This window comes from Trachurus trachurus, assembly GCF_905171665.1.
Source record: "Trachurus trachurus genome assembly, chromosome: 3".
Classification (NCBI taxonomy): domain Eukaryota; kingdom Metazoa; phylum Chordata; class Actinopteri; order Carangiformes; family Carangidae; genus Trachurus; species Trachurus trachurus.
Window position 1 is genome coordinate 38,042,926 of NC_139893.1, and position 24,526 is coordinate 38,067,451.

Sequence of the window (24,526 nt, forward strand, 5' to 3'; positions counted from 1 at the left end):
TTATTTTTCCTGAATGAGGAAATGCTGTGATGATGATGTTTTCATGAAGGATCCTTAACACAACAGATTTGTTTGACTTTCATGGAGTTAGTACAGTATGCAGTTAGTATATTGGGTATTAATTGTCATTTTAAAATTTAAATGGACCATAAAAAGGGCATCATTCAGATAATGTAAAATCAGCTGCTGACACCTGACTATAAAACATCCCATCCACCTGCTCTCCACTCTCTGGTCTCAGCTGAGTCCTACATGTCTGCTTTTTAAATTAATTTCCTTTTCGGGGCTTTTTCGGTTGCCAGCTCAGCCCGGCGAGGCTGCACTTCTCTGCTCCACGGAGAGAAAATTCTTTAATATCACAAGCAGTGTCAGAAAAGTGCAGGTAATGATTATTTTCCATGGGGAGGGTCTAATTAAAAATAATGAGCTGTGTGGGTTGTTCCTCTATACCAGACATATCATCTCCTGATATCTCAAACCTCATCGCAGATTACCTGAACTTTATCTGCAAAAAAATTCACTCACTTCTTCTGCCGTCACACACACTCACACTCACATCCACCTGCAGCTGCTGCTGAGAACCCAAGGACAAACATCAGCTGAGATGAGATAAACGCATTCACTACTCCGTCTGCATATCTAATCTAATTAAGTGTGGAACAATTATAAAGCCTTAATGTGGTGCTGGTATTATAATTCTGAATGAAATCTAGTAGGCATGGGATTTGTACATTTGTACATAAAACACAGAGTTTTATCAACACTCAATTTAAATCCCATTATTTATATGAATCTTTTGGTTTTCTTTTAGTTTCAGTTGTTTTATGGGAGCTAGTGACAAAAGTCAATGTATTTTAGGGAAATGGTAAAACCTGCTGTTCCTCTAATGAGTGTGTCTCCAGTGAGTCAGTCCCTATAGACTCCCATGTTAAAATGTCCAACATCACAGCAGAAATAAACATGTTTACAGCCTGGTACAGAGGCAGAGGAGTTTTTTTCTTTTCTTTTTTTGGTAAAGACTTAAAGGGATAGTTCAATGTTTTGGCAAATTGGCCCATTGCCATAATCCCTATAGTCATACTGTAGGTCAGCGGTACTCAATAGGCGGCCCGCGGGCCGCATCCGGCCCGCCGAACCTTCCAATCAGACCCGCGACTGAGTTCTACTAGTTTACATATTACTGTATACTCCTATTTCTCGGGCTCCGTGCGCCTGTAAGTCAATGCGCTGGGACATGGAAACACGTGCGGAGCGTTTGTGTGTGCCTGTGAGGCGCTGCACTGGGATACAGAAACGCCGACGAACCCAAATCACCATGCGTGAAAATTTGGGGAGCTGTCTGCAGAGACCGTGGGTGATTTTCACGGCCGTCTTGGTTCAACTGTGTGTGCATCATGCATGGGGGCCGTTCAGATGAAGCGTCTTTTGCGCGCGCTCAAACCCATTCAATGTAGCCGCGAGTCATGCACGCTCACAACTCAAAAGCCGTAGCCGCGCGCATGTGATGAGACGCAATTGTTTTTTCGTGCACGTCAGTGGCGCACAGCTGCACGACCTGCTCCCCCCCCCCCCCCCCCCGGTGTTGTGTCCGCTGCCTTCGGTCTGTGTCTCTCCTACTGTTTCCCACTGAGCTCTGCCTCGTTTGAAAGGTGAAGGAAGCCCATGTGTAGAAAGACGTCGCCTCCGAGATGTAGAATGTGTATTATAGAAGAGAAACACAAATTTCAGGACCAATGACTTGTATCCTCAGAACAGAGTCAGACGTCCTGTGATGGTCAGGTCATATTTAAGTTGAAAATCACAGGGCATGTCTGAGGATACAAGTCAGCAGTGTAAAGCTCCAGCATGATATGTAAATGATGATATGATAATGTCAAGATTTTTCATTTTGTATCATACAAAACACCATTAAGTGTATAAATAAAAATGATGTGCTTACAAGTAAAATAAAAATATTTAAATTATTAGACGAAAAAGGTGAATTTAATTTCAATCTATTCTATTTCTATTCATTTGAATGTGTGGCCCCCAAGGTGTCTGTTAAGAAAAATTTTGGCCCTTCGACAAATGTATTTGAGTACCCCTGCTGTAGGTGCTCAGAGCATACGCTACAGAGGCTCATGGAATTTCTTGGTTTCCCTCATCAAACTCATCAAATACACAATCCAACAACTCCAAAACGCTCTGGTGGACAAGTTGTGACCTGCACATTCACCACGCTATGAGATAATAACACAACGTTTTGGGGTAAATTCATGCAAAACAGCTGATGTCCATTCCTATCAGGAGCAGTTTTTCTGCTAACAGTCTCTGCATTTGCCTCTAAAACAACTCTGTCTCATAACATTCCATTATTATCTCATAGCGTGGTGAATGTGCAGGTCACAACTTGTCCACCAGAGCGTTTTGGAGTTGTTGGATTGTGTATTTGATGAGTTTGATGAGGGAAGCCAAGAAATCCCATTAGCCTCCGTAGCGTAGCTCTGAGCAGCTCACGGCTCTGCTCCGCCGTTCTAAAAGTAGCTTGCATGGACAAATACAAGGTAACAAACCTACTGCTATGACTATAGGGATTATAGCAATGGGCCAATTTGCCAAAATGTTGAACTATCCCTTTAAAGATATGTATAATAGAGAGTGTGGCTTAACTTACAAGTAGGTGAGCGTATGCCTGCCACTAACCATCATGGCACCAAAGCCTCAGCAGGAGTTAGGGGCTGAGCTGAGTCAAACACTTCCCAGGCAGAAACAGAATTCAAGGTCACTGTGATGGACGCCACCTCTACCATAAACTCAAACACAAGAGGATTCTTCTGCTTCTCAGCTTTGAACAGAACAGTCCCATTTCCCTGAGCTCTGCTTGGTGGATGTTTCTGCCTCCAGCTGTGACTTCTTGACAGCTAACAAATGCAGCAGAGGCCTCAGACACCCCGAGGCGACCTGTCCATTTGGCCGGTTTTAGTCTCCCTAATTTGACAGTATTCCTCTTCTCACTGAATGACTGAGTACTGCACATTTCTTGTCTGTGGGAGATACAAAGGTAGCCACATGACAGTAACAGAGCTTTAACTGTAATACGCTGCTATCTTTTTTATTCCATAGGCTCATCAGTCTATATGGAAATAGAAGATGAAGTGTCACGACTGTGTTTCTTTTTTATTTTCAGATGAGCCGTAACTAATGAATCTAACTGTCATTACTTTTCAATCTGTTGATTGATCTTTAGATTCATCATTAAATGGTGACACATTCACATGAGCAACAGTTCAAAACCGGTTCACACAAAGAGAGACTGCACAGCATGACTGACATTCAGTGTCTGAAATGATTCATCCATTATCAAAATTGTCAGTTTTATGCCAACCACAGAACCAAGAGGGAAGCTTCTAATTTAATTTGTCATCAATTATACATCACATATGCTGACGTGATGGCTCGCCCAATCAAATCCTAAAAAAATGATTTGACCTGAGATGATGATTCACTTTGTCCACATTATCTAAGTATCAGCATCAGCACCCATCAGCCAAGTTGTGTGGTGTACGGTCATAATCCCTCTGCATCCTCATCCTCTACAACTCTGAATGATAGCCAGACATGTGACATGTGATGGTCTGTCCACACTTCCTGTTTTATTTTGAAGTCTGTGTCCTACCCCTGACTTCCTGTCAAGTTTCCCGCTTGTTTGATTACCTAATGTGTCTCACCTGTGTTGATTTCCCCACCTGTGCCTTGTTTCTCCTCATGTATTTAACCTCAGTGTTCTCCCTTTGTTTTCATCGGAGCGTCTGTGTTGCTACGTTGTTCATGCGTTGTCTTTGTGTCCTGTGTCCTGCCCTTGTGTTTTTATGTTTCAACTCTCTTGTTTTGTACTTTGTGATTTTCTGTTGTAGCTACTCTCTCTGTGTAGTCTGGGACTTAGGCTTAGTTGGTGCTTTGTTACTTTCCGTTGCACTTTGAAGACCTTTTGTTCACTTTTTTAAATAAATATCTTTCGTTGACCATTACTTTGAGTGTATTTGGGTCCACGTTCCCCCCCTGACACAACATGTTTATATTTAACATTATGATGTCTAGAGCACTGTAAAAGAGAGTAACGACACCACCATTGACTCCCGTGGTAAGGGTTTTGCGCCCCGAGTGGCAGGATATGGGTATTGCAAAAGCGCCCAGAAAACTCATTCACTCCAATGTATGTGTGTTGCCCACTTGCTTGAAAACGGCCGTTTTTATTTTTAGGTGTCTTGGTCATAACAAATTATACTTATAATTTGTTTATTACAAAATGTAGATTGAAACATTAATGTACACAACTGTTTTTTTTTTGTTTTTTTTTTTTACTCGCCTCTGTGTTAATGTTTATCTGTAAAGGATCCTCAATGATGCTATTAACGTGGGTGATCTATAAATGTCCTTAAATTATTGAAAATACCGCACTTGCTCATTCACCAACAATGCAGAGTTGTCAGTTCTTGGGCACTTTTGCAATACCCATATTCCTCCATCAGGAGGCGCTTCCATTGAACCAATGCGTGTCGTTACTCTCTTTTCCAGTGCTCTAATGATGTCACAGTGAAGTTTACCTTTGACCATTTGGACATGGAGTGTCGGTGGGCCTGTCCCATTTCTCCACACTTGGCTCAGTGCGCTTGGTTACGTACGCACACACTGACGTTTTGCCGGCGGAACGTATATTTACATATAGTGTGCAAGCATGGATTAAGTGGCCAAGCGCGTGGGGGGAGATTTAAAAGCAATCGGGACATACGTGACAAGTGCAGCCTGTGCCATTGCGCACAGTAGCACAACTGCGACACACACACACACACACACACACACACACACACACACACACACACACACACACACACACACAGCAACAGTTTTAATAAACAGTGCTGCTGGATCACAGTCTTATCTACAAAAGTGTCTGTATGCGCAAGATTCAAATCATAAATGTGTAAGCCCAACTCCGTGAGTAAATAAAACAAACAAGAAAAATGAAAAAATTAAATAAAAACATGAACAGAGCATGATGAATATAAAATATGACATTAAAAAGTCATAATTATGAGATAGAAAGTTAATTTAATTTTATTGAAATTAATTCAATCGCATTTCCTAAACGTGGCTTGTGGGTTGGTGCATTGTGGGATTTATACTTGGCCAAACACCGCTCGGATGTGGTCTTACCATAGGTGGGTAAAGTACAAATCAAGCGCGCTGCACGTTCGGTCGTTGGAGAAATGGGACACACTTGCGCACTGGCACTAAGCCCATGAACGCGCACACCAAGTGCCCAAGTGTGTAAGTGTGTTCGAGTGTGCATATTGGGACAGGCCCATTACAGTTTAAAAGAGGACTGAGCACATCCCATTGTCAGCCATTAATGACTCATCATTCACTGTGAAAAGTGTGATATCGGTGGTCAAAAAAGCTGAACTGACATTTTTCACAAAGACATATTTTTCTAAAATGTTTGATATAAAAAGTAGCTTTGAAATTGGTCTGTGATTATTATTATTTTTTTGTTGTTCTTTGATTTACTTTCTGATGTGTTCTGAGCAGTGACACAAATATTAGCTAAATTAGAGTGCCAGATTTAGTGACTCACTCAAACTTCAAAGAACCAACATTTCTATAGAAAGGATAAAGGCGGGCTTACACTGCACGACTATCCGTCTGTTCACATCTCAAACTGCACGAGCTTCCCTCTTCAGTCCTACGTCTCAGATCAGTCTCAGACCTTCACTAATTGCACGTCGTTCTACGATTGCTCTCCACCACGATTACCCTGCGATGCCGCTGAGATTTGTGCTGCTCTATAATTGCTCGATTGTAAACCTCAAATTGACATTGGTTCCTGATGTTGGTTCCTATAGCAGAGAATGGCTGGCGAACGGCTAGTCGCGCTTTTTGTTTGTGCTTTTCTGAAAAAAGCCGCAGACGGAGATTGTGGGCCAGAGGTTGGTTGCAGAAGTGTGTGTGTGTGTGTCCAAATGTGCGGTGAAGAGATGGGATGTAATGTGATTAGACTTTTGGGGGCAAAAACTTGTCGTATGTGCAGAATCGTGACGTAGGACCCCATACATTGTCCGTCACGACAAGAAATTTTCTGGCATGTCAGAAATTTGTCGTGAGGTTGACGACTCGTCTTTAGGACGCAAATTATGCTGCGACTCGTCTGGGACGACAAAATCGTGGCAAAATCGTACAATGTAAGCCCGCCTTAAAGGACAATTCCAGGCGAATTCAATTCAGGGGTGTATTTTCCTAAAATTTTAGGTCTAAAAGAAGGAATCTGAAGATTTTCAGTTTAATCGCTCCTGTTTTGCGGTAGTTGTGTCTGTCCCCGCATCGCCACGGCAGCGATGAATGGGAGCGGATGCAAATTCCGCTGCTTAGGCTGTTTACATCTAGCCTGATGCATCAGCCGCTTACTTCATTACATTTCATATAGCGTCTGAACACGAGCCATAGGGATTCGTTTGCTTCCGGGAGGCGGTTGCTTACATTTGCTTCAACTAATCGCTGCTGCTTGGTGGTCACGTGTGCTATACACCGGTTAAGCTCATAGGTTAATCTTGAGCGCTTGAGTTCAACGTCATCGCCTTCACTTACCCGTCTGTTCGCTGAAACGCATTGCTAGTTCCCTGACTATATGGTTGAGGCAAATTAAATTTGCCGGAACCAGTAGGCGGCGCTAGCCTGGCTAGTTTACATCCCTCAAAGCCGCAATTTTTTTCCACAGACAGCGTCAGATGGCGACTCAAACATGCATCCAGAAGTTTATTTACTTCAAGCAAGCCGACATGTTTGTAAAACTAGATCTAATTCAAAGTTTTGCACGAGACCCAGTTGACATGCTTGGTGTGTTCACATGCAGTGGGAAAGCTCCCGTTTGTGTCATAAACACAGGAATATCAACTCTTGACTTGCTTCAAGTAAAAATAACTTCTCGGCGCATGTTTGAGTAGCCACCTGATGCTGTCTGTGGAAAGAAATGTACACTTGAAGCAAGTCAAGATTGATATTCCTGTGTTTATGACACAACCGCAAAACAGGAGCAATTAAACTGAAAATCTTCAGATTCCTTTAAGACCTAAAATGTTAGGAAAATACACCCCAGAGTTGAATTTGCCTGGAATTGTCCTTTAAGATGAACACAAGACAAGAAGAAGCAAATCAAATGTGTAAATAAATAGATAAATAAATACACCCACTCATGCACAACAGTTACACATACATCACCAAGAATTACATGCAGCATCATGGCAGTGAAAAACTGGATGCATGAATTAAACATATAAACATACTGACATTTTAGTAAGAGACACTGCTTCTAAAAGTTCAGACAATGAGGTTGAAGAGAAGTGATATAAAGTGTTCTGTGGTGGGTGACAGACATTCTAACTTGCGTCATTAGGAGAACAGAAGCTCTGATTGACTCTTGGTCAATGAAGTGAGATAAAAACCCTTCAGTCACACAAAGGTCGGCTAAACCAGCTGATGAATCGAATGAGCAAAAAAAAAAAAAATGGGGCTCTGATTATGGAGGCAAGATATTCTGCTCCTGCATGTTAGAACATACAGGAGCTTCACTGTGATATTATACTGTATCACTGCAGTGAAGTAATAACTGCTCCGTGCCCTAACACTGCAGTTGGAGACCTGATTCCTCCCATCTCTGCTCTGCTTTCATACACTGACTTACAGCCATGATTGATTTATTCAAGGCTGCTGCCATTGTTTGAGCTCGGACCTGATTTTAAGAGGAGCAGAGTTAAAGCTTTCTGTCAATTCTGGAGTGGGCTAAAAAAGTGTCCATGGAGACACTGCATGCAAAATTGAAGAGCAATGAAGGCAAAGACTGGAGATGGAAAGAGAGTTAACGCTGTGAGTCTATGCTCAGATACACTAGCATTGGCCTATCAGTCCACTAATAAAGTACACAACATGGCCCAACTCCAACTGTCAGTTCCTATTACCACACTTTTTGGTCTGAACATACACATACACAATATTTATTATATTTATTCACCCAACATCAACATGTTGATGATCAGCTGATCTACCTGAGCAATAGATTCAGATCCCACTGGCTGCTGGACAGTTTACTATTTACTACTGCATGACTCCATCTAGGCTGTGCTGGAGAAAATCCCCACACATCTTTGGTTACAGAGTTTGCTGTAGTGGGGCGGGTTTATTAGTGGTGCAGAATGAGCCGGACACAGAGTAGGTCGGAGGTGATAGACCGACCCACAGTGAACAGATGATGGTCACCCAATGATCAGACACTAAGAACAAAACTTCTTTGAACTTAAGGTACATAGTGTAAGAATTACTCCCATCTAGCGGTGCGGTTGTAGATCGCAAGCAACTCAGTCGTATTTTTCATGCTGCATTCACGTGAAATTGGTTAGATGGCAGACAGACAACAGCCGCTGCAGGTAACGGCATAAACAAGCCTCTATGTAAACAAGTGGTCTGTCAGCACGAGGCAAAACAATACACCTGACAATATGTTGTCATGGTGATGTCGTATTGTTGACCTGACCCACGTTTTACCGGCTTTCTCTGGACTTCTGTGACTAAAATGACATCTGGTTTGTTACCGACAGCCGTTTTTCCGACTGCACCTGAATGCAGCATTCACGTGCAGTCCTCACAGTCCTCACTGCGTTACCGCGGTGACTTTTCACAGACGCCACCTCCACCTGAGCCGACAGCTCCGGTGTCTCCGCTGAGTTTCCGTGGTTTCCTACCGTCACGCTGCCACTGAACGTAAAAACATGGAGACACCACATGGCAGCCAGCACCGAGCTTACCCGCTCCATGGAGATATGAACGGCTCATTCAGAGCTGAAAGGAACACTTCAATTTGTTGATGGGGGGGATTATTGATGAATGAACGTACTTTTGAACGAAATAATTGATTTTCGTGAATAGATAACAGGAGAACTTACACAATGTAGGCTACCTTTAAATATTACCAGGAGACGAGAGGAACCCCAGACTCTATCAGTTTAGCCAGAAGTCAAGTGATGTACTGAAGATCAAAGAAGGGAGAAGAGAGGGTGTACAGACAGATAACACTTTATCAAGTAGGAGTCATTTAGTTGATCAGAAGATGAAGGAGGTCAAACCAGGGGTTTGGAATTGCTCCCAGGTGTTATTCTCTATAAACGCTGCTAAAGAAAAAAAAAGTCTGTCTCCATCTAGATGTTCCTTTTATCCAGAAGAAATTCATACCACCACATATCCAGCCCCTGGTTACGTTTCAACTTTAGACACTATAAAGATGGTGAAGAGCTGGAACGAAAGCAAAGCCACGATCAAGATGTTCAGTAGGGAAATAACCTAAGTGGAAGAGGAAGTGTTGGTATACACACTACAGCTGCTGCATCGTGTACATTGGCAATACACATGACCAGTATTTCTATTATTTATTGAGATGTGAAATAAAAACTGCATTAAAGATAGTTAACTACATGACTTGTGACTTGTTACAGTGAGAACGGAGGCTCTCTGTCCACCTGGCGTCTCATGGCTGAAAACCAACCATGCAACATCAGTGTAGTAGCTGGTCACCGCCCCCGTGTCCCAGCTCTGGACCCTGCAGCACCGCGACACAAACGAGCTGTAACCCGTAATCCTTTGTTTATGCCAATTAAAGGGACAACGAGGAGTTTCTATTTGGTTATAAAAAAGTCTCACGTTAATGTGGATGAATCTACGCTACCCACACTTGTTAATGGGCCAATTTTCGCTAAATATGTTGTTTTGTCTCTATCGTTATTTTGTTATTATTAGTGGTGGCGGAGATGCTGGTCGAGCCGACCAGCATTTCCTTACTTTCGGTTTTGCGGCGAGTCATGAGAATAACGCCGCCAAATCGCCGTTTATGGTCGAGCTACGACGGTATGTGATCGTCTTCGAACCTCTGACTTTAATTCTTGATGAATGAAAACATGAGTCTGTCTTGCGCCGGTCAAAGTATTTTACGGTGCGCGGAGGCTCATAAATGTAGTGTGAAAACACTTCGCTTTTCCAAAACTCCTCGTTGTCCCTTTAAGACTACATAAATATAAACGTCGTCACATCGTATATAACGCTATCCACCGCTCCATTGATTGATTTTCCGCCGGCTTCATTGTAAACAAATGCACATGGCCGGGAGGAGGGTTAGCAAAACAGTGGAATAGCGACCAGACTTGCATTGTTCCTCTTTAATATAAAAGCTATTTGCAGCATGTCAGAGGAACAAACACCAGCATTAAACCTAATTTAACTGAAGGAAAGTCTATACTTTCACTGCTACAAAAGGTGAAGGTGGTGCACCCAGGTATTTCTCCACATTCGCCACTTTGCTGCACCGTGGACCTCAGCTACTGAAACCAGCGTTTTAACACCAGCACGCCGACATGGACAAAGCCCAGTAAAGACCGATCCATTTAAACTGTGCCTGGAGTGGCTCCAAAGCCCAGGACAGCTCCAACTGAAGCCATAAAACCAACAAAGCCACCTGCCAGTGATGTAATAAATCCTTGAGCACAAGCAGGTGTCCCACTTTAAGCAGGACTGGACAGCATTTTTATCCTTTGTCTGGAGTCCCACATAGTGAATAGTAATAGTGTCCCACAATTGAATAGACTCCAGTTTCCTGCTCTTAAAACTGGGCGCTTTTCTAAAATGGCAGTGAAGAAAGCAGGGGAAGGCCGTTGCTATGGAGCTGTGCGTTTGATGTCAAAGTGCACACACGTGGGTCAACTGCAGATTAACCTGCCACCACCACTTCACTGCTCATGCTATGGCCACCAAAGAAAATTCACAAGCTGTGCAGGTTTTATGATGGAGACGAGCAGAAAAAACAGACATGCAGCTACAACAAAGATAGGGTGAAGATGGTGGAAGGTGTCTCTCTTGGACATGTGAGTTTACCATGTCAGGTGTGGTTTTAGCAGAGATGTGCTGAATTCCTACAGTAACCTCCGTCCCACTTTGGTAACATGTCCCACACCCGTCTCTCAAAGGGTCACATGATCATAAATAGGTCATTTTGTTCTAGTTTAAAGGTCTTATATTGCTTAAAGGGGACATATTATAGAAATATCACTTTTTGGAGGCTCTTTAACATATATTTGGGTGTTTGTCTTGCCCTTCTGGCCCCCACAATGTGAGAATTGACAAAAAAAATCTGTAATGTACAGGCTCCCTGGGTTGAAATCCACGTGGTTTTACGAGCTGTTCACTCAGTTGTCTAACAATGATCTTATTAGTTTTCAATTTTGCATTGCATTTTGCATTTAAAGGGACAGACACTGAAAGCAGCCGTTCTGAACAGGGCTGTTTAGAGAGGAGGAAAAGAGCTGTGATGTTTGATCCTTGGGGGATTTTGACCAAAGCATGTCACAGACATGTCTTTAAGACACCTGGGAACTATTTTAATTTGTGGAAAGGGGGCAGAATATTAGTCTAGAAATCTAGACGCACCCTAGCGGCAGCAAATCAATTTGCTCCGTAGGTGGGTCTAGAAACGAGCCATAGGAACTTTTTGAGTCTCGAATAGGGATGCAAATTATCGAGTAATTCATTAATCGATAGTTGATAGACCTTATCGATCGATGATCGATTAATTGATAAGCGGCGATTTTCCTGAGAACCTAAATTTAAGGGGAAAATTTAAGATCAACATTCCTTATGGACTTTACACTAGTATTTGTTAGTTTATTTTAAGAGCACAGCACAATGAAAATGTTTAAGTAGCACGTTATTTGGGACAGAGAGCTCTGAGGTTGAAGTCCTATCATAATGAGATGAGATGAGAGACACCCCTGCGTTTCCATTACAGATTTTCGCAAAATAAAAGCGATATTTCTGAAACTTCGAAAAAGTGCAATTGCCATTTGCGGGTGTTTCCATTGAAAGGTGTTTTGCGAATGAGCCGTAATGCGTCTTGCGTTTCTATGGTGACGGCACAGCGATCTCAGCTGCCTACAGCTGTTGCTGTTATTGTTTTTAACATTGACAAAAACAGCGCTTGATTGCTGAAAGGCAAAGCCTGTGTGGCGCTGGCAGCGGCCACAGATAAGGACGCACTCACACTAGGGCCAGTTATTCCGTACCGTGCTGAAGCCCGAATGCCCCCTCCTCTCTCCCCCGCTGACCCGCACTCACACCACCTCCAACCCAAGCTGATCAAGCACGGTTTCCTCCGTTGATATAGAGGGATTATTTGTTTACCAACACGGCGGATGTGTGCTTTAACCTGACTGCAGAAAGAACGGAGCCTTTTAAACACCAGCGGTGATGAGGCGCTGTCGCGCTGACAACAATATAGGCCTAGGTGGTTGTGTCCACACACCCGTACTGGTTTATGTGACTTAAAGGAGCATTATCGCAAATACAGCAGTAATAGCATAAAATAAGCTGAAATATGCAAAAGATGGGTCGGGGGGAGCCATAACTAAATTTACAAAAAAAATCGCCAACAGTATAGTGTCCGTGGGGCAAATGCAGCATTTGTCTTTGTTATGATCCAAGCCGGCCCGGCGCTTGCTGCATTAAAATGCACTCGGAACTCGCAAATCAGACCTCCGAACCGGACAAATATGCAACAGTAAGTAATGTAGCAGTGTTAGGGTGCTCACAGTCACTGAATCGCTGGTAGAACACTTTGTCTCCAAGTCCCTGTGTCTTTCTTCAGCTGTCCTCTCAGCGTTATTAAGGAGGAGGACGTTTCAGTTGTTGTTGTCGTTGTTGTGGTTGTGCGCGACGTAGAGCTGCCGCTTCCACTAGCGAGTTTTCTTTTTCCCGCGATTGCACGTTCATTCAGCCTGGTGAGGAGAAGGAGGGGGGGCGGAGGGGGGGGGGGGGGGGGGGAGGGGGGGGGGGGGGGGGGGGGGGGGGGGGGGGACTTAACGAGGCTGCTCTCTCTCTCTGACAGCTGCCCACTTGTTTATATCTGATAAGCTCCGCCTGGCTCCATCTAGTGGCCGAATTTTGCGATAATACTCCTTTAAGGTGACATTTCGGCGCAGGAGGGAGTAGGAGTGTGGATGCGAGCCAAATTTCCTTCAACCATGCACGGAAAAGGGGAATGATAGGAAAGGGTTTTCTAATTTATTGAGAAACAATGCCCAGATCAGCAATGCATGACAATAAACATGTGGTTCTGTCCCCTCAAGTTACATAAACCAACACAGCTTGGACACACGCGCTGTTCTCCGCGGCACCGCAACGAGCGCTTTTTTTTCTTTTCTTTTTTTTTAAATTAAGCTCCGGTAGCGACCGGCTAAACTACGGAAGGATACTGTAAACCAGCGCGGATACGGTGTGTTTATCAAAGCTTGGTTGCCGTGCTGAGGCACCGGGTCGGTTTGAGCTGCGGTCAGGCTGCATTACAACTCCTCAGGCAGCTCCATGTCGGCGGCTTTTTGACTCGTTACTCACTGGTCGTCTGTGTGTTAGCGATAGGCTACAGCCTGAGTCCCGTAAAGCTACAACAGGTAACATTGTTGTCTCTTTTCACCTCCTCTCCCTCTCTCCCTTGTGTGCTGCAGTGCGCTGCACACGTTTACACAGAGATCCGCTACATTATGTCGGCTTTGCTTGTTTACATTTCACAGTAAAACTCCCATTGAAAAGGAACGATTAATTGCAAGTAATTTAATTTAATCGATTAAATTCTTATCGACAATTAATCGATAGTCGATTAATTGTTTGCATCCCTAGTCTCGAACAACGTTTGTGTTCACCAATCACAGCGCTCTATCTGTTTAGAGAGTCGTTGGGCGGGCTTAGCGCCATGACGACATACATTTTAATTGGCTTGTCAGGCTAACGTCATCCTGCTCTTTGCTCTGATTGGTCGTAGCGCTACCCTATTGGTGCAGAGGCAGTTTGAAAGACAGCCTTCATCCCGCCCCCTGGATTGAGCCGAGGTCTACCGGTCGTTTCCAGACTAGACATTTTAATGATATAGTCTGGCTTGTCAGGCTAGCAGAATATGTCTCCTTTAAAACCAGCTGGAACTTTGTGATCTCACAACAAATCAAACCCCGCCCACCTGGACCCACCATCCAGTCTAGCAGAATTTGATCTCTCTCAGTGTCAAACCAGAAATCTGCTATATTTTATTATATTTAATTAGATTCAAATATGTTTGGCCCAGAGCCTTCTCTCTTCTGATTGGCTCACTGATCCGTTGTTAATAGAGCTCCAGAGAGAAGTATGAGAGAGGAGTTGTAAAACTACACACAGGAAGTGTTAAATTTGGACCTTTAAATAGGAGAGTTAAATATGATTTCTGATCCATGTCACAGATTCCATTTCAGCATCTTCACTTATAGAGGCCAATGACAGATAAAGGTTGGCAAGATGAGAAAAAAAAGAATTGTTTTAGAAGCATGCATCTGATTTGTTGAAATGTACATTTTGTGTTGATGTTGGTTTTATGTCATTTACACCATTTTTTTTAACAAAAGTCAGATTGAATGCCCCTGAAAATGTCAAATGAATCAAAAGGAAAAAAAAGAACGATAAATATTAGATATTTTATCCACCTACACTGGATTTAAGTGTTACACCATTTGCCGCTGGGTTGCATCACGTCATTGACCCACAGACACTATTTATCTATTCTAAATGCAACTTAATGAGATCAGTATTGCATCTGAAGTGTCCTGGACATAATGACACATGGCATAAGACATTATGTAACAACAAACAGATTGGACCTCACAATGTAAGAGCATCCTGGCTTCCTCCTCCACTCTCGCTAACATTTCTCATTTTTCACTTTGATTCCCTCCTTACAGTACACACATGTATGTATAATTGATGCCTCTGTTATGTCACGTACTGCATCTGCTCCCTTTTAATTATTCCACTTACGGAACCTGTGCTTCATGTTTTATGTATATCAAAGACTGTGTGTGTTTTATGTCTCATTTTAGAGTGAATTTAACACTAGAACCGCCATGAGGTCATTTTGACCTCTCTGGCTTCTTAAAATGCATGTAACTCTGTTTGCGTAAAAACCCTATGTCTCCCAGTCGATGACTTTTCCTAAAAGTGTGTTCTACATCATCTTATGCGTTTTCGCGATTCTAGTATAAAAGAGAACTAAAAAAAGAGTGATTTTACCTAGAACCGCCAAGAGGTCATTTTGACCTCCATTCATTCTAATGCAAAAATGGTAAATGGACTGCATTTATATAGCCATATACATTATAAAGCCAGCCAGACACACAGCTCAATATTCATTAGATTCACATGACGTCACTGTGTTTCTGCGCCGCCATATTTGTGTCCGAATCAGGGCAATCTGGGCACAGATCACAGCATGTCACGTTACCAGAACAAGTGGAGTAGTAGGAGGAAATCAGCAAGAGACCGAAAATTGACGTTATTTGAAAGATGCCAGGATTATATTGTGCTGTTGACTGTGATAGCAGTCGCCAAAGAAAACCCCGGACTGCAGTTTTATTCCATCCCAAAAGACGTAAAGTTATAGGCGGAATAAATAGTTGACTGCAGGCAGTCTATCAGTGGCAGCATGGGCTGTGACAAGTCTCACAAAAAGAGGGGGTTCACTTTTTTTTTAATAACATGGATATATTGAATTCTGCATTTTGATTACTTTCTTAATTACTCACTGATTCTGCATTTAGGGTCTTTTATTTCTGTGTAACAGACCGTTGCTAAGTAAAACGGGCCGTTGCTAGGGACGCCGCTCTGATCAGCGGAGCAGGGCAGAAGAACTATCAAGGATTTTTACCTTGTGTTTCAGTTTTACCAGCTTAATGTTAGAAAAATGACTTGTAGCTTGTTAGAGGGAGAGTGGAGGCTCTCTGCCTCCCTCACCGCTGCTGGAACCAAACCTGCGATCAGAGCGGACAGAGCGGACGGGCCAGCGCAGCTGTCACAGCTGTGACCAGCTGTGTCTGTGCCACCGCGAGTCCGTGACACAAACGTGTCCCGTAACCGTCATCTCTTATGACAGACAGGACGACATAAATGCGCACATCGTAACATTTACATGATAATTCATCAATCTACTGATTGATTATCAAAAGCTCGTTGAAAACTACACACGAGTCGACCGAGAGGAGGGTGAGGAGCAAACAGGGAGAAGTGACCGGACTAAGGACTTTGATCAACATTACGTCTCAAATTAATTAATTAATTCATAAACTGTGTAATAAGTGGGATAATATGGAGTTTGTCTGTTGTTATAGAGATATAAACCCAGACAGGATGTATGAAACCCTGTCATTTTGTCAAGAAACTGTAATTTCCATCCTGCGGTTTGCATGCTGTATATGAGGAGAACTGTCAAATCGGACACAAATATGGCGGCGGTCCCTTCGACGTGACGTCACTGCAACCCATGAATAGACAACTCTTTATTCTTCTATTTTTCAAACAGTGTGTGTATATAAAAATTTATAAAATTGATTTTCCAAACATTGCAATCTGGGCTAAATAATGTCCATTTAGTCACTCAGTTTGTCAGTTAGTTAGTTAGATAGTTAGATATTTAGTTAATAAGTCATTTTGACCTCATCCCACAACACAACACGAGTTCAGATATTAAAAAGTTGTCAAACAGTTAAACACAGTGTCAAACAGATAACAAATGAACATTACTCATAAACATTGAACATAATGACAGTCCCTTGGTCTCATGAGAAATGGACATGATTTGAAAATGTTTATATACACACACTGTTTGAAAAAGAGAAAAATAAAGAGTCGCCTATATTGGTTGCCTAGCAACAACTATTGTTATTTTTTGTAAAGTATGTGTGTGTATATGAATGTGAAGCATTACTATAAAGTGTTTTGAACTGTGTGTCTGGCTGGCTATATAATGTATATGGCTATATAAATGCAGTCCATTTACCATTTTTGCATTAGAATGAATGGAGGTCAAAATGACCTCTTGGCGGTTCTAGGAGTACATGGAATGTTGGCAGTTCTAGTGTTAAAAATCATGTCTGTACTGTACCTCTTTGGCCTTCCGGTGTCTGTCCTTGCTGTCTCTGTCCTTGTCCTTGCCGTCGTCTCCGGGGTGGCAGGTGTAGGACACGGTCCTCCAGTCTCGGGGAGAGTTGGTGATGCTGGCGACCTTCGACTCGGTGGCGCTGTTTTCCTCGTTGAGGGAGCGGGACGACCTCCTGGTGAGCATGCTCTGCTTCAGAGCTTTCACCCTGAGGCTGTCGCTGTTGCTGCCGTCAGAGCAGCACCAGTCCCCCTTGGGACCGTTGTCCACTTTGACATTGTGGCCGGTGGTGTGACACTGGAAAACCCTTGGCGAGAGGGAGGGGTCCACCACGAGCGGCTGCTGCTGCTGCTGCTGGTGGTGGGGATGCGACGAGGGCGTGTTGCACCCGGACGGCGTTTCCCTCTGCCTCCCGTTGGCCTCGGGCTCCTGGATCTTCTCGTCCAGCTTGTTGAGCTTGGACAGAACCTGGGAGATCTCGCTGCGGACCCCCGACAGAGACTCCAGCTTCTTCTCGATCTCGCCGATCCTCATCACCAGCTTGCACACGCTGGATTTGAGCTCGTCGTCCGTGTTTTCCAGCGAGTGGAAGAGGCGGTCCAGTTTGGACTTGGCTAGTTTGACCGTGTTGCGTTCAGGGGAGCTGTCGCCTTCCGACTTCAGCGTTATCTGAGAGAGAGACCCGGTGCTGTTGTAGCACGACGATTGGACGATGCCCAGAGAGTCACAGACGCTCATGTCGTCCAGGAAACGAAATATATCGCTTATGTCGTCGCTAACGATCTCCGAGTCCTCGTCCGAGTGTTTGAGGGCGTGTCTTTCTCTTTCTCTTTCGCTGAACTTAGCCGCGTATTCCTTCAACTTCTTCTGCTCGGCCTGCTCCGTTTGAGTCCCGACGCTGGAGGAGCTGTCCACTCCTTGAAAAGACAGACTATTGATATTTTTCTCCCTAAACCTTTTGGCCGCCTCCCTTTTGTCCAAACCCGCAGGTCCGGCCGCTATCAGCGCCGCCGCATCTTTGCTTTTTATTCCGTTGGTCTTCTTCGCAAAGCCAGAAGGAGACGCAAACACTTTTTCCTTCGGGCTCTGAAAGCGCTGCTCGTCGTCAGCGCCGATGATGCTGACGGTCTGGTGGTGGTTTTCCTTGAGCGGCTTTGGGCTGTTGAGAAATGACCTCTCGAAGTCGGCGGGGCCCTCTTCCGTGTTGAGACTGAGGCTCTTGACGGGCCACGCCGGCTGCTTCCCCGCTCGGCTGCTGAGCCTCCTGCTGCTGACGCACTCGGAGACGGTGGTGGGACCGAAGTAGGTGGACGCCTGCAGGTCGTCCAGGCTCTCGTGCTTCACCCTCCGTCTGTCCTGGAGGGGGGAGTTGAGCATGGGCTCAAAGTAAGGGTTGCTGTAAGGCAGTTCGAAGCTGTGGTTGAAGAAGGTGGCGGGCTTGTGCAGCTCCCTCCGGTGGTAGCCTTCAGCAGCCTTGATGCCCTGCTTGCTGTCAGTGGTGACGACCTGCAACAGGAACCCAGAGTAGACGACTTTAAAACACACACACATCACCAGAGATGGACAGAGTACACCACCCCAGTACTTGAGTAAGAGTACAAATACTACTGGTCAAAATTTATTCCGTTACAAGGAAAAGTAGCTCAGTCAACATGTTACTCAAGTAAGAGTAAAACAGTACTTGCTTTTAAAAGGTACTTAAAGGGATAGTTCACCCAAAATTCAAATTTCACTCATTATCTACTCACTGTCCTGTGGGCTAAGAGCTGTGAGAATTTTCAGAGTCCTCCGTTCCTTCTCTGAGTTACCGGGGGGTCCGCGCAGCAGTATTTGTCCATATAATGGTTGTCAATGGATACCACTTTTCTTCGTCCAAAAAGACACACCAAAAAACATCCAAATACCTCCATACTGCTCGTCTGTAATGTCCCTCTTGTATTGAAGCCCCGACATGAGAAATTGTTCAGAAAAAAATTAAATAAGTCTATGTTTTAAGCTTGTTTGTAGTGGAAGCTCCCAGTGTCTCGGTTCACTGCTCTTCCTGTGTCATTGCACTGACCGGCGGAACAATTTCTCATGTCGGGGCTTCAATACAAGAGGGACATTACAGACGAGCAGTATGGAGGTATTTGGATGTTTTTTGGTGTGTCTTTTTGGACGAAGAAAGTTGGTATCCATTCACAACCATTATATGGACAAATACTGCTGCACAGACCCCCCCGTAATTCAGAGAAGGCATGGAGGACTCTGAAAATTCTCACAGCTCTTAGTTGACATGAGGGTGAGTAGATAATGAGTGAAATTTGAATTTTGGGTGAACTATCCCTTTAAAACACAGACATCACACAGACACATGGTATAATAGAATTATAAAACCTAAAAACTACAGAGTCCTGTGGGTTTAATAGGTTTGAATTTATATGGAAATGAACCTGTAAACTGAAGAACTGATGCTATTGAAAAACGATTTAAAGCAGCAGAGTTAAATCATTCCCATGGGAACAATGCGACTCCACTAAATGGTCTGACCTTCAGAAATAAAAAAAAACATGTCAGGGTAGTGTTCAGATAATGCAAGTTGGTCTTTAAATAGTCATTAAATTAAAGCAGTAATTAATAACTGGTGTCATAAAACTGGCTCTCATTAAATCTTAAAGTAAGATTAAGACACAGGTTGGGAGATGTGTTTTGAGATGTGTCTTATCCTTTAACAATCAAAGGGGATCTGTACTCTGTCCCACAGGCTGCCTCTTCCATGTTTTCTGTCTGTTTAAACTGGGACATGACATATTACAGCATTTTCCTGTTTCTCTGCAAAGTAATTAAGTACCGGTAGATTTATTCTAGAACTGTACTTGCTATTTTATGTTTGGTTATACGTCATTTAAGGGAAATATTGTATTTTACACACACACACACACACAGCATGGGCTACTTTACTAATCTGAGATATAAATGGGAGTTTCTACACTGTATTATTATTACCTGCTTGTACACAGCAGGTGTGTAGGTTAAATGCTTCATTACATTTTAAAAGAATGACAATTAAATGTAGGGCTTTTAGTCTGATGTACTTCAAACTGCTCTCATTTTTAGCAGCACACCTTCCTGAACTGAGTGTTCTGTACCATACGTCCCCTGACAGTCTCCATACCAGACTCTAATCACAGCTGTGCTCAATTTGCTGTGTAACCCTAACCCTAAATTACACATCAACATATTAATCCGTTTAATTAAGAATATCTGCAGCCTGAAGGTGTTTAATGTTTGTTGCATTTACGTTGATGTCGGTGTTTTAAATGACGATTGATTCTAGAGCCCAGATTTCCTTCAATTCTATTCTCATCTCTCTCTTTTTTTTTCAAATAGCTTTTGGGCTTTTTGCCTTTTAATAGACAGGACAGTTTAGAGAGACAGAGAGGGGGAACGACATGCAGCAAAGGGAATTGGGGGAATCAAACCTGGGCCACTGCAGAGAGGACTATAGCCTCGGTATATGGGGCGCCTGCTCAACCCAGTGAACTATACGATGCCCGCAATTTTATTTTATTTTATTTTTTTAAATGTCATTGTTATTCATTTGACATATAAAATACATTTCATGTCATTGTGTGCTGAGGTAAAGTGAAATACAGCTACACTGTAGATATTTCTGTGACACTAATTGGTGGTAAACTGATGAAAAAAAATAGTCAAATGTCAATGAAAACTAATCAGTAACTCATAAATTAAGTGAGTGACTTAAAGGGATAGTTCACCCAAAATTCAAATTTCACTCATGTCGGGGCTCCAATACAAGAGGGACATTACAGACGAGCACTATGGGGGTATTTGGATGTTTTTTGGTGTGTCTTTTTGGACGAAGAAAGTTGGTATCCATGGACAACCATTATATGGACAAATACTGCTGCGCGGACCCCCCCGTAACTCAGAGAAGGAACGGAGGACTCTGAAAATTCTCACAGCTCTTAGTCGACATGAGGGTGAGTAGATAATGAGTGAAATTTCAATTTTGGGTGAACTATCCCTTTAAGAATCACATGCTACTGTATGCTGAACAGTTTTATAAAGATGACAACAAATCACAATAGTTTAGTTTCTAATCTAGTAAACTGAGAAGCATCATATAAAAGCAGACCTGTGGTGAGAAGGCCACGAAGTTGTGAAAGTCCTCCTTGAAGATGTTCCTCTTCTGGATGCAGGAGTGAACAGAAAAAGGCTCGACGTGGCCGATGTGCTGCAGGGACTCTTGGTCGGTGGTGGACTCGCTGTCGATGTCCATGGGAAAGTAGGTGCTCTGCATTTCGCAGGGTGTGGGACTGCTGTTGGAGTACTGAGGCAGATGGTGCAGCTTGTCCAGAGAGGCTGCTCTACATTTCAGGTCTTTGCCCACTCCCAGGATGAAGTTGGGGTCTGAGGAGGGAATAAACTGCTCGCAGTTTTTGCACTCGGACAGTTTAGGACAGGGAGGGGTGCTCTGAGCTGCGGCGTGCTGCTGCTGGGGGCGTTGGTGGTGGTGGTGGTGGTGTTGGTGGTGATGGTGGTGGTGTCCGTCCCTGCGCTCGTAACCGGCCCCTCTGTCGCAGTCCTGATACTTGTAGGCGTCGCTGTCGGACCTGCACAGCTCCACCGAGCGGTTCTTGTGGATCTTGGCTCTGTGCACCACGGGCAGCTTGTCTTTGGCCGTGCCTCCGTTCATCTGGATCAGGTTGAACATCGTGACGATGTCGGCCGCCACCATCAGCTTCTTGGACTCGGGGTCCTCCATGGAGCTGCGCATCTTGTCCTTGAATAGCGTGGCGGGGAAGGCGGGGTCCAGGCAGGCCGTGTAGAAGAGCAGGCTGCGCAGCTTGGCCAGGTGCACCAGGTCGAAGCGAGCGCACAGGGACTTGCACAGGTCCTGGTAGGACATGATGCTGTGCTTGGTGTCCAGCTCCTCCAGGATCCGGACCAGGAACTGAGAGTACTCAGGGAGGGGGTCCATGGCTGATGACCGGCAGGAAGAGGCCTAACAGGAAAGGTCCTACCCTAGGAGAAGCTCAGCACCTGGAAACAACACAGTTAAAGAGATAGTTCACCCAAATTTCACTCATTATCTACTCACCCTCATGTCGACTAAGAGCTGTGAGAATTTTCAGAGTCCTCAGTGGCTTCTCTGAGTTACGGGGGGGTCCGCGCAGCAGTATTTGTCCATATAATGGTTGTCAATGGATACCAACTTTCTTCGTCCAAAAAGACACACCAAAAAACATCCAAATACCTCCATACTGCTCGTCTGTAATGTCCCTCTTGTATTGAAGCCCCGACATGAGAAATTGTTCAGAAAAAAATAAGTCTATATTTTAAGCTTGTTTGTAGTGGAAACTCCCAGTGTCTCAGTTCACTGCTCTTCCTGTGTCAGTGCAAATCTCGCATGATTTGCACTGACCGGCGGAACAATTTCTCATGTCGGGGCTTCAATACATGAGGGACATTACAGACGAGCAGTATGGAGGTATTTGGATGTTTTTTGGTGTGTCCTTTTGGACGAAGAAAGTTGGTATCTATTGACAACCATTATATGGACAAATACTGCTGCGCGGACCCCCCCGTAACTCAGAGAAGGGACGGAGGACTCTGAAAATTCTCACAGCTCTTAGTCGACATGAGGGTGAGTAGATAATGAGTGGAATTTGAATTTTGGGTGAACTATCCCATTAAAGATCTGTTCAGTTCATCTGCTTTTGGTTTTTGTTGTTTTTTCCCCTGCAATCATCACTAATTGAGACATCCAGTCAGTCCACAGTGTAGCCTAATGTCCTGGACTGTGCTGGGTTTGTTACATGCAGTCAGCAGGAGGACTATGATCCACAATGATAATTAAAAAAAAAAAAAAAACCTCAACCCCCATACAACCTGAGCACCGACCCACCTGCAGTCCGACAGCCTCCAACAGAGCGCGGTGCGAACACTGGGACGATCCAGTCTTTATGTCAGCTGTGTGTGTGTGTGTCTGTGTGTCTGTGTGTGTGTGCATACCGACACTCACCCTGAGTTGCTGGGAGCAGAGTGGAGAATGATCTGATCAGCTCGGGGCAGAGCAGAGATCCAACACAGTGATCGAACATCATCCGGCGCTGAATCCGCAGCGCGCACCCTCCACACGGCTGCGTCCGCGAGGGCTTTTCACTGACAGAGACTAACTTTAACCCATTGGTTAGTCGAAATCATTAAAAAAAAAAGAAAAGAAAAGAGGAAAAAAAGCCAAGTGTGAACCTAAACGCACCATGCATCCTCACATGCACGCGCACAGGTGAATGCTGATTAGATGCGTCAGGTGGATTTTGATGTGAGACGCGGGTCCGCGGGTCCGCGCTCCCGCTGCAGCGCCTCCATTGTCCTACGGTTCCCTCGCTCCCTCCCGGACACCGACCGCTGCCTGTGCCGCTGTGATGCTGTGGAACTGAAAGTGCACTAAACTGCATACTGTGCTGTAAAGTGTCAAATCCTGAACATTAGACGTTTAGACTTCCGGTCAATGCTTTCAAAGTAAGAGTCGTTGTGGGGTTTACCTCGAAAGAGAAAGAAAGAAAGAAAGAAAGAAAGAAAGAAAGAAAGAAAGAAAGAAAGAAAGAAAGAAAGAAAGAAAGAAAGAAAATGACTGTAAATAATAATTGACAGTTAAATGTAAAAAAAAAAAAAAAAAAAGTTTTGAATACATTAACATATCCAGTAGATGGGATTCTCAAAAGTACATAGCGGGGGCAGCATACATCATCTGTCTATCAGTTTTTCATGGGAGCTCTGTTATACTGCACATGTATAGTGCATACATGTGTTATACTGAACAGTCCAGCGATCATTCCCTTCATTATTCTTTCGGGGTTCGTGCTTTTATTGTGAAGACAGTGCGCCTCACTTCCGGTCACAGCCTGGATGATTCTGTGTAATCGATGCAGCTCTTTGTTTCTACTTAGAATGACGTAACTACACCTAAAGCTCAACGTAAGGAATATATGTAATATACTGTATATCGTGTAGGTTTCTTCCTGTATCAAGAATCATGTTTATAAATATTACATATAAACATCCTCTGTTTATGTGTTTATAACAAATGTGAAATACTCATACTGTAGTAATATCAGAATTATCTATATGATGTTTTTTTTAATTGGCATAGGATGTTGCAACAATATATGTTCAAGATATTAATTTTGTACATGTACATTGTACATTAAAACAGCTCATACTCTCAAAATACTGTTTGCTTGGTTTTCTAATTACTTTAGACATGTCTATTAACTTTATGAAAACTTTTTGAACTGACTGTATATATTATCCACATGCCTTTACAGGCTTTGGAATGAATGTATAAGTACAAACTCCTAAATGTATGTATGTATGTATGTGTATGGGCTAGACATATGTCAATATATAAAATTATTACATTTTCTAATAGGCTTCAGATATATTATTTACATACAGTATATGATTTTATTTTTTCAGTAGGCTATATCAGCAACACCAAATAAATGA

The 24,526-nt window shown here is 43.7% G+C and overlaps 1 protein-coding gene across 1 annotated transcript in view; it reads right to left on the bottom strand.

Moving 5' to 3' along the window:
- minar1 (membrane integral NOTCH2 associated receptor 1) overlaps positions 1-21,995 on the bottom strand; it is a gene marked incomplete at both ends in the record, with an annotated part of 86,787 nt that extends 64,792 nt beyond the window's left edge. The window contains 2 exons of the mRNA XM_083995408.1: positions 17,018-18,517; positions 21,150-21,995. Coding sequence (XP_083851534.1) covers positions 17,018-18,517; positions 21,150-21,995 — 2,346 coding nt within the window. The remainder of the gene's footprint in view (positions 1-17,017; positions 18,518-21,149) is intronic.
- Between the last annotated feature and the right edge of the window lie 2,531 nt (positions 21,996-24,526).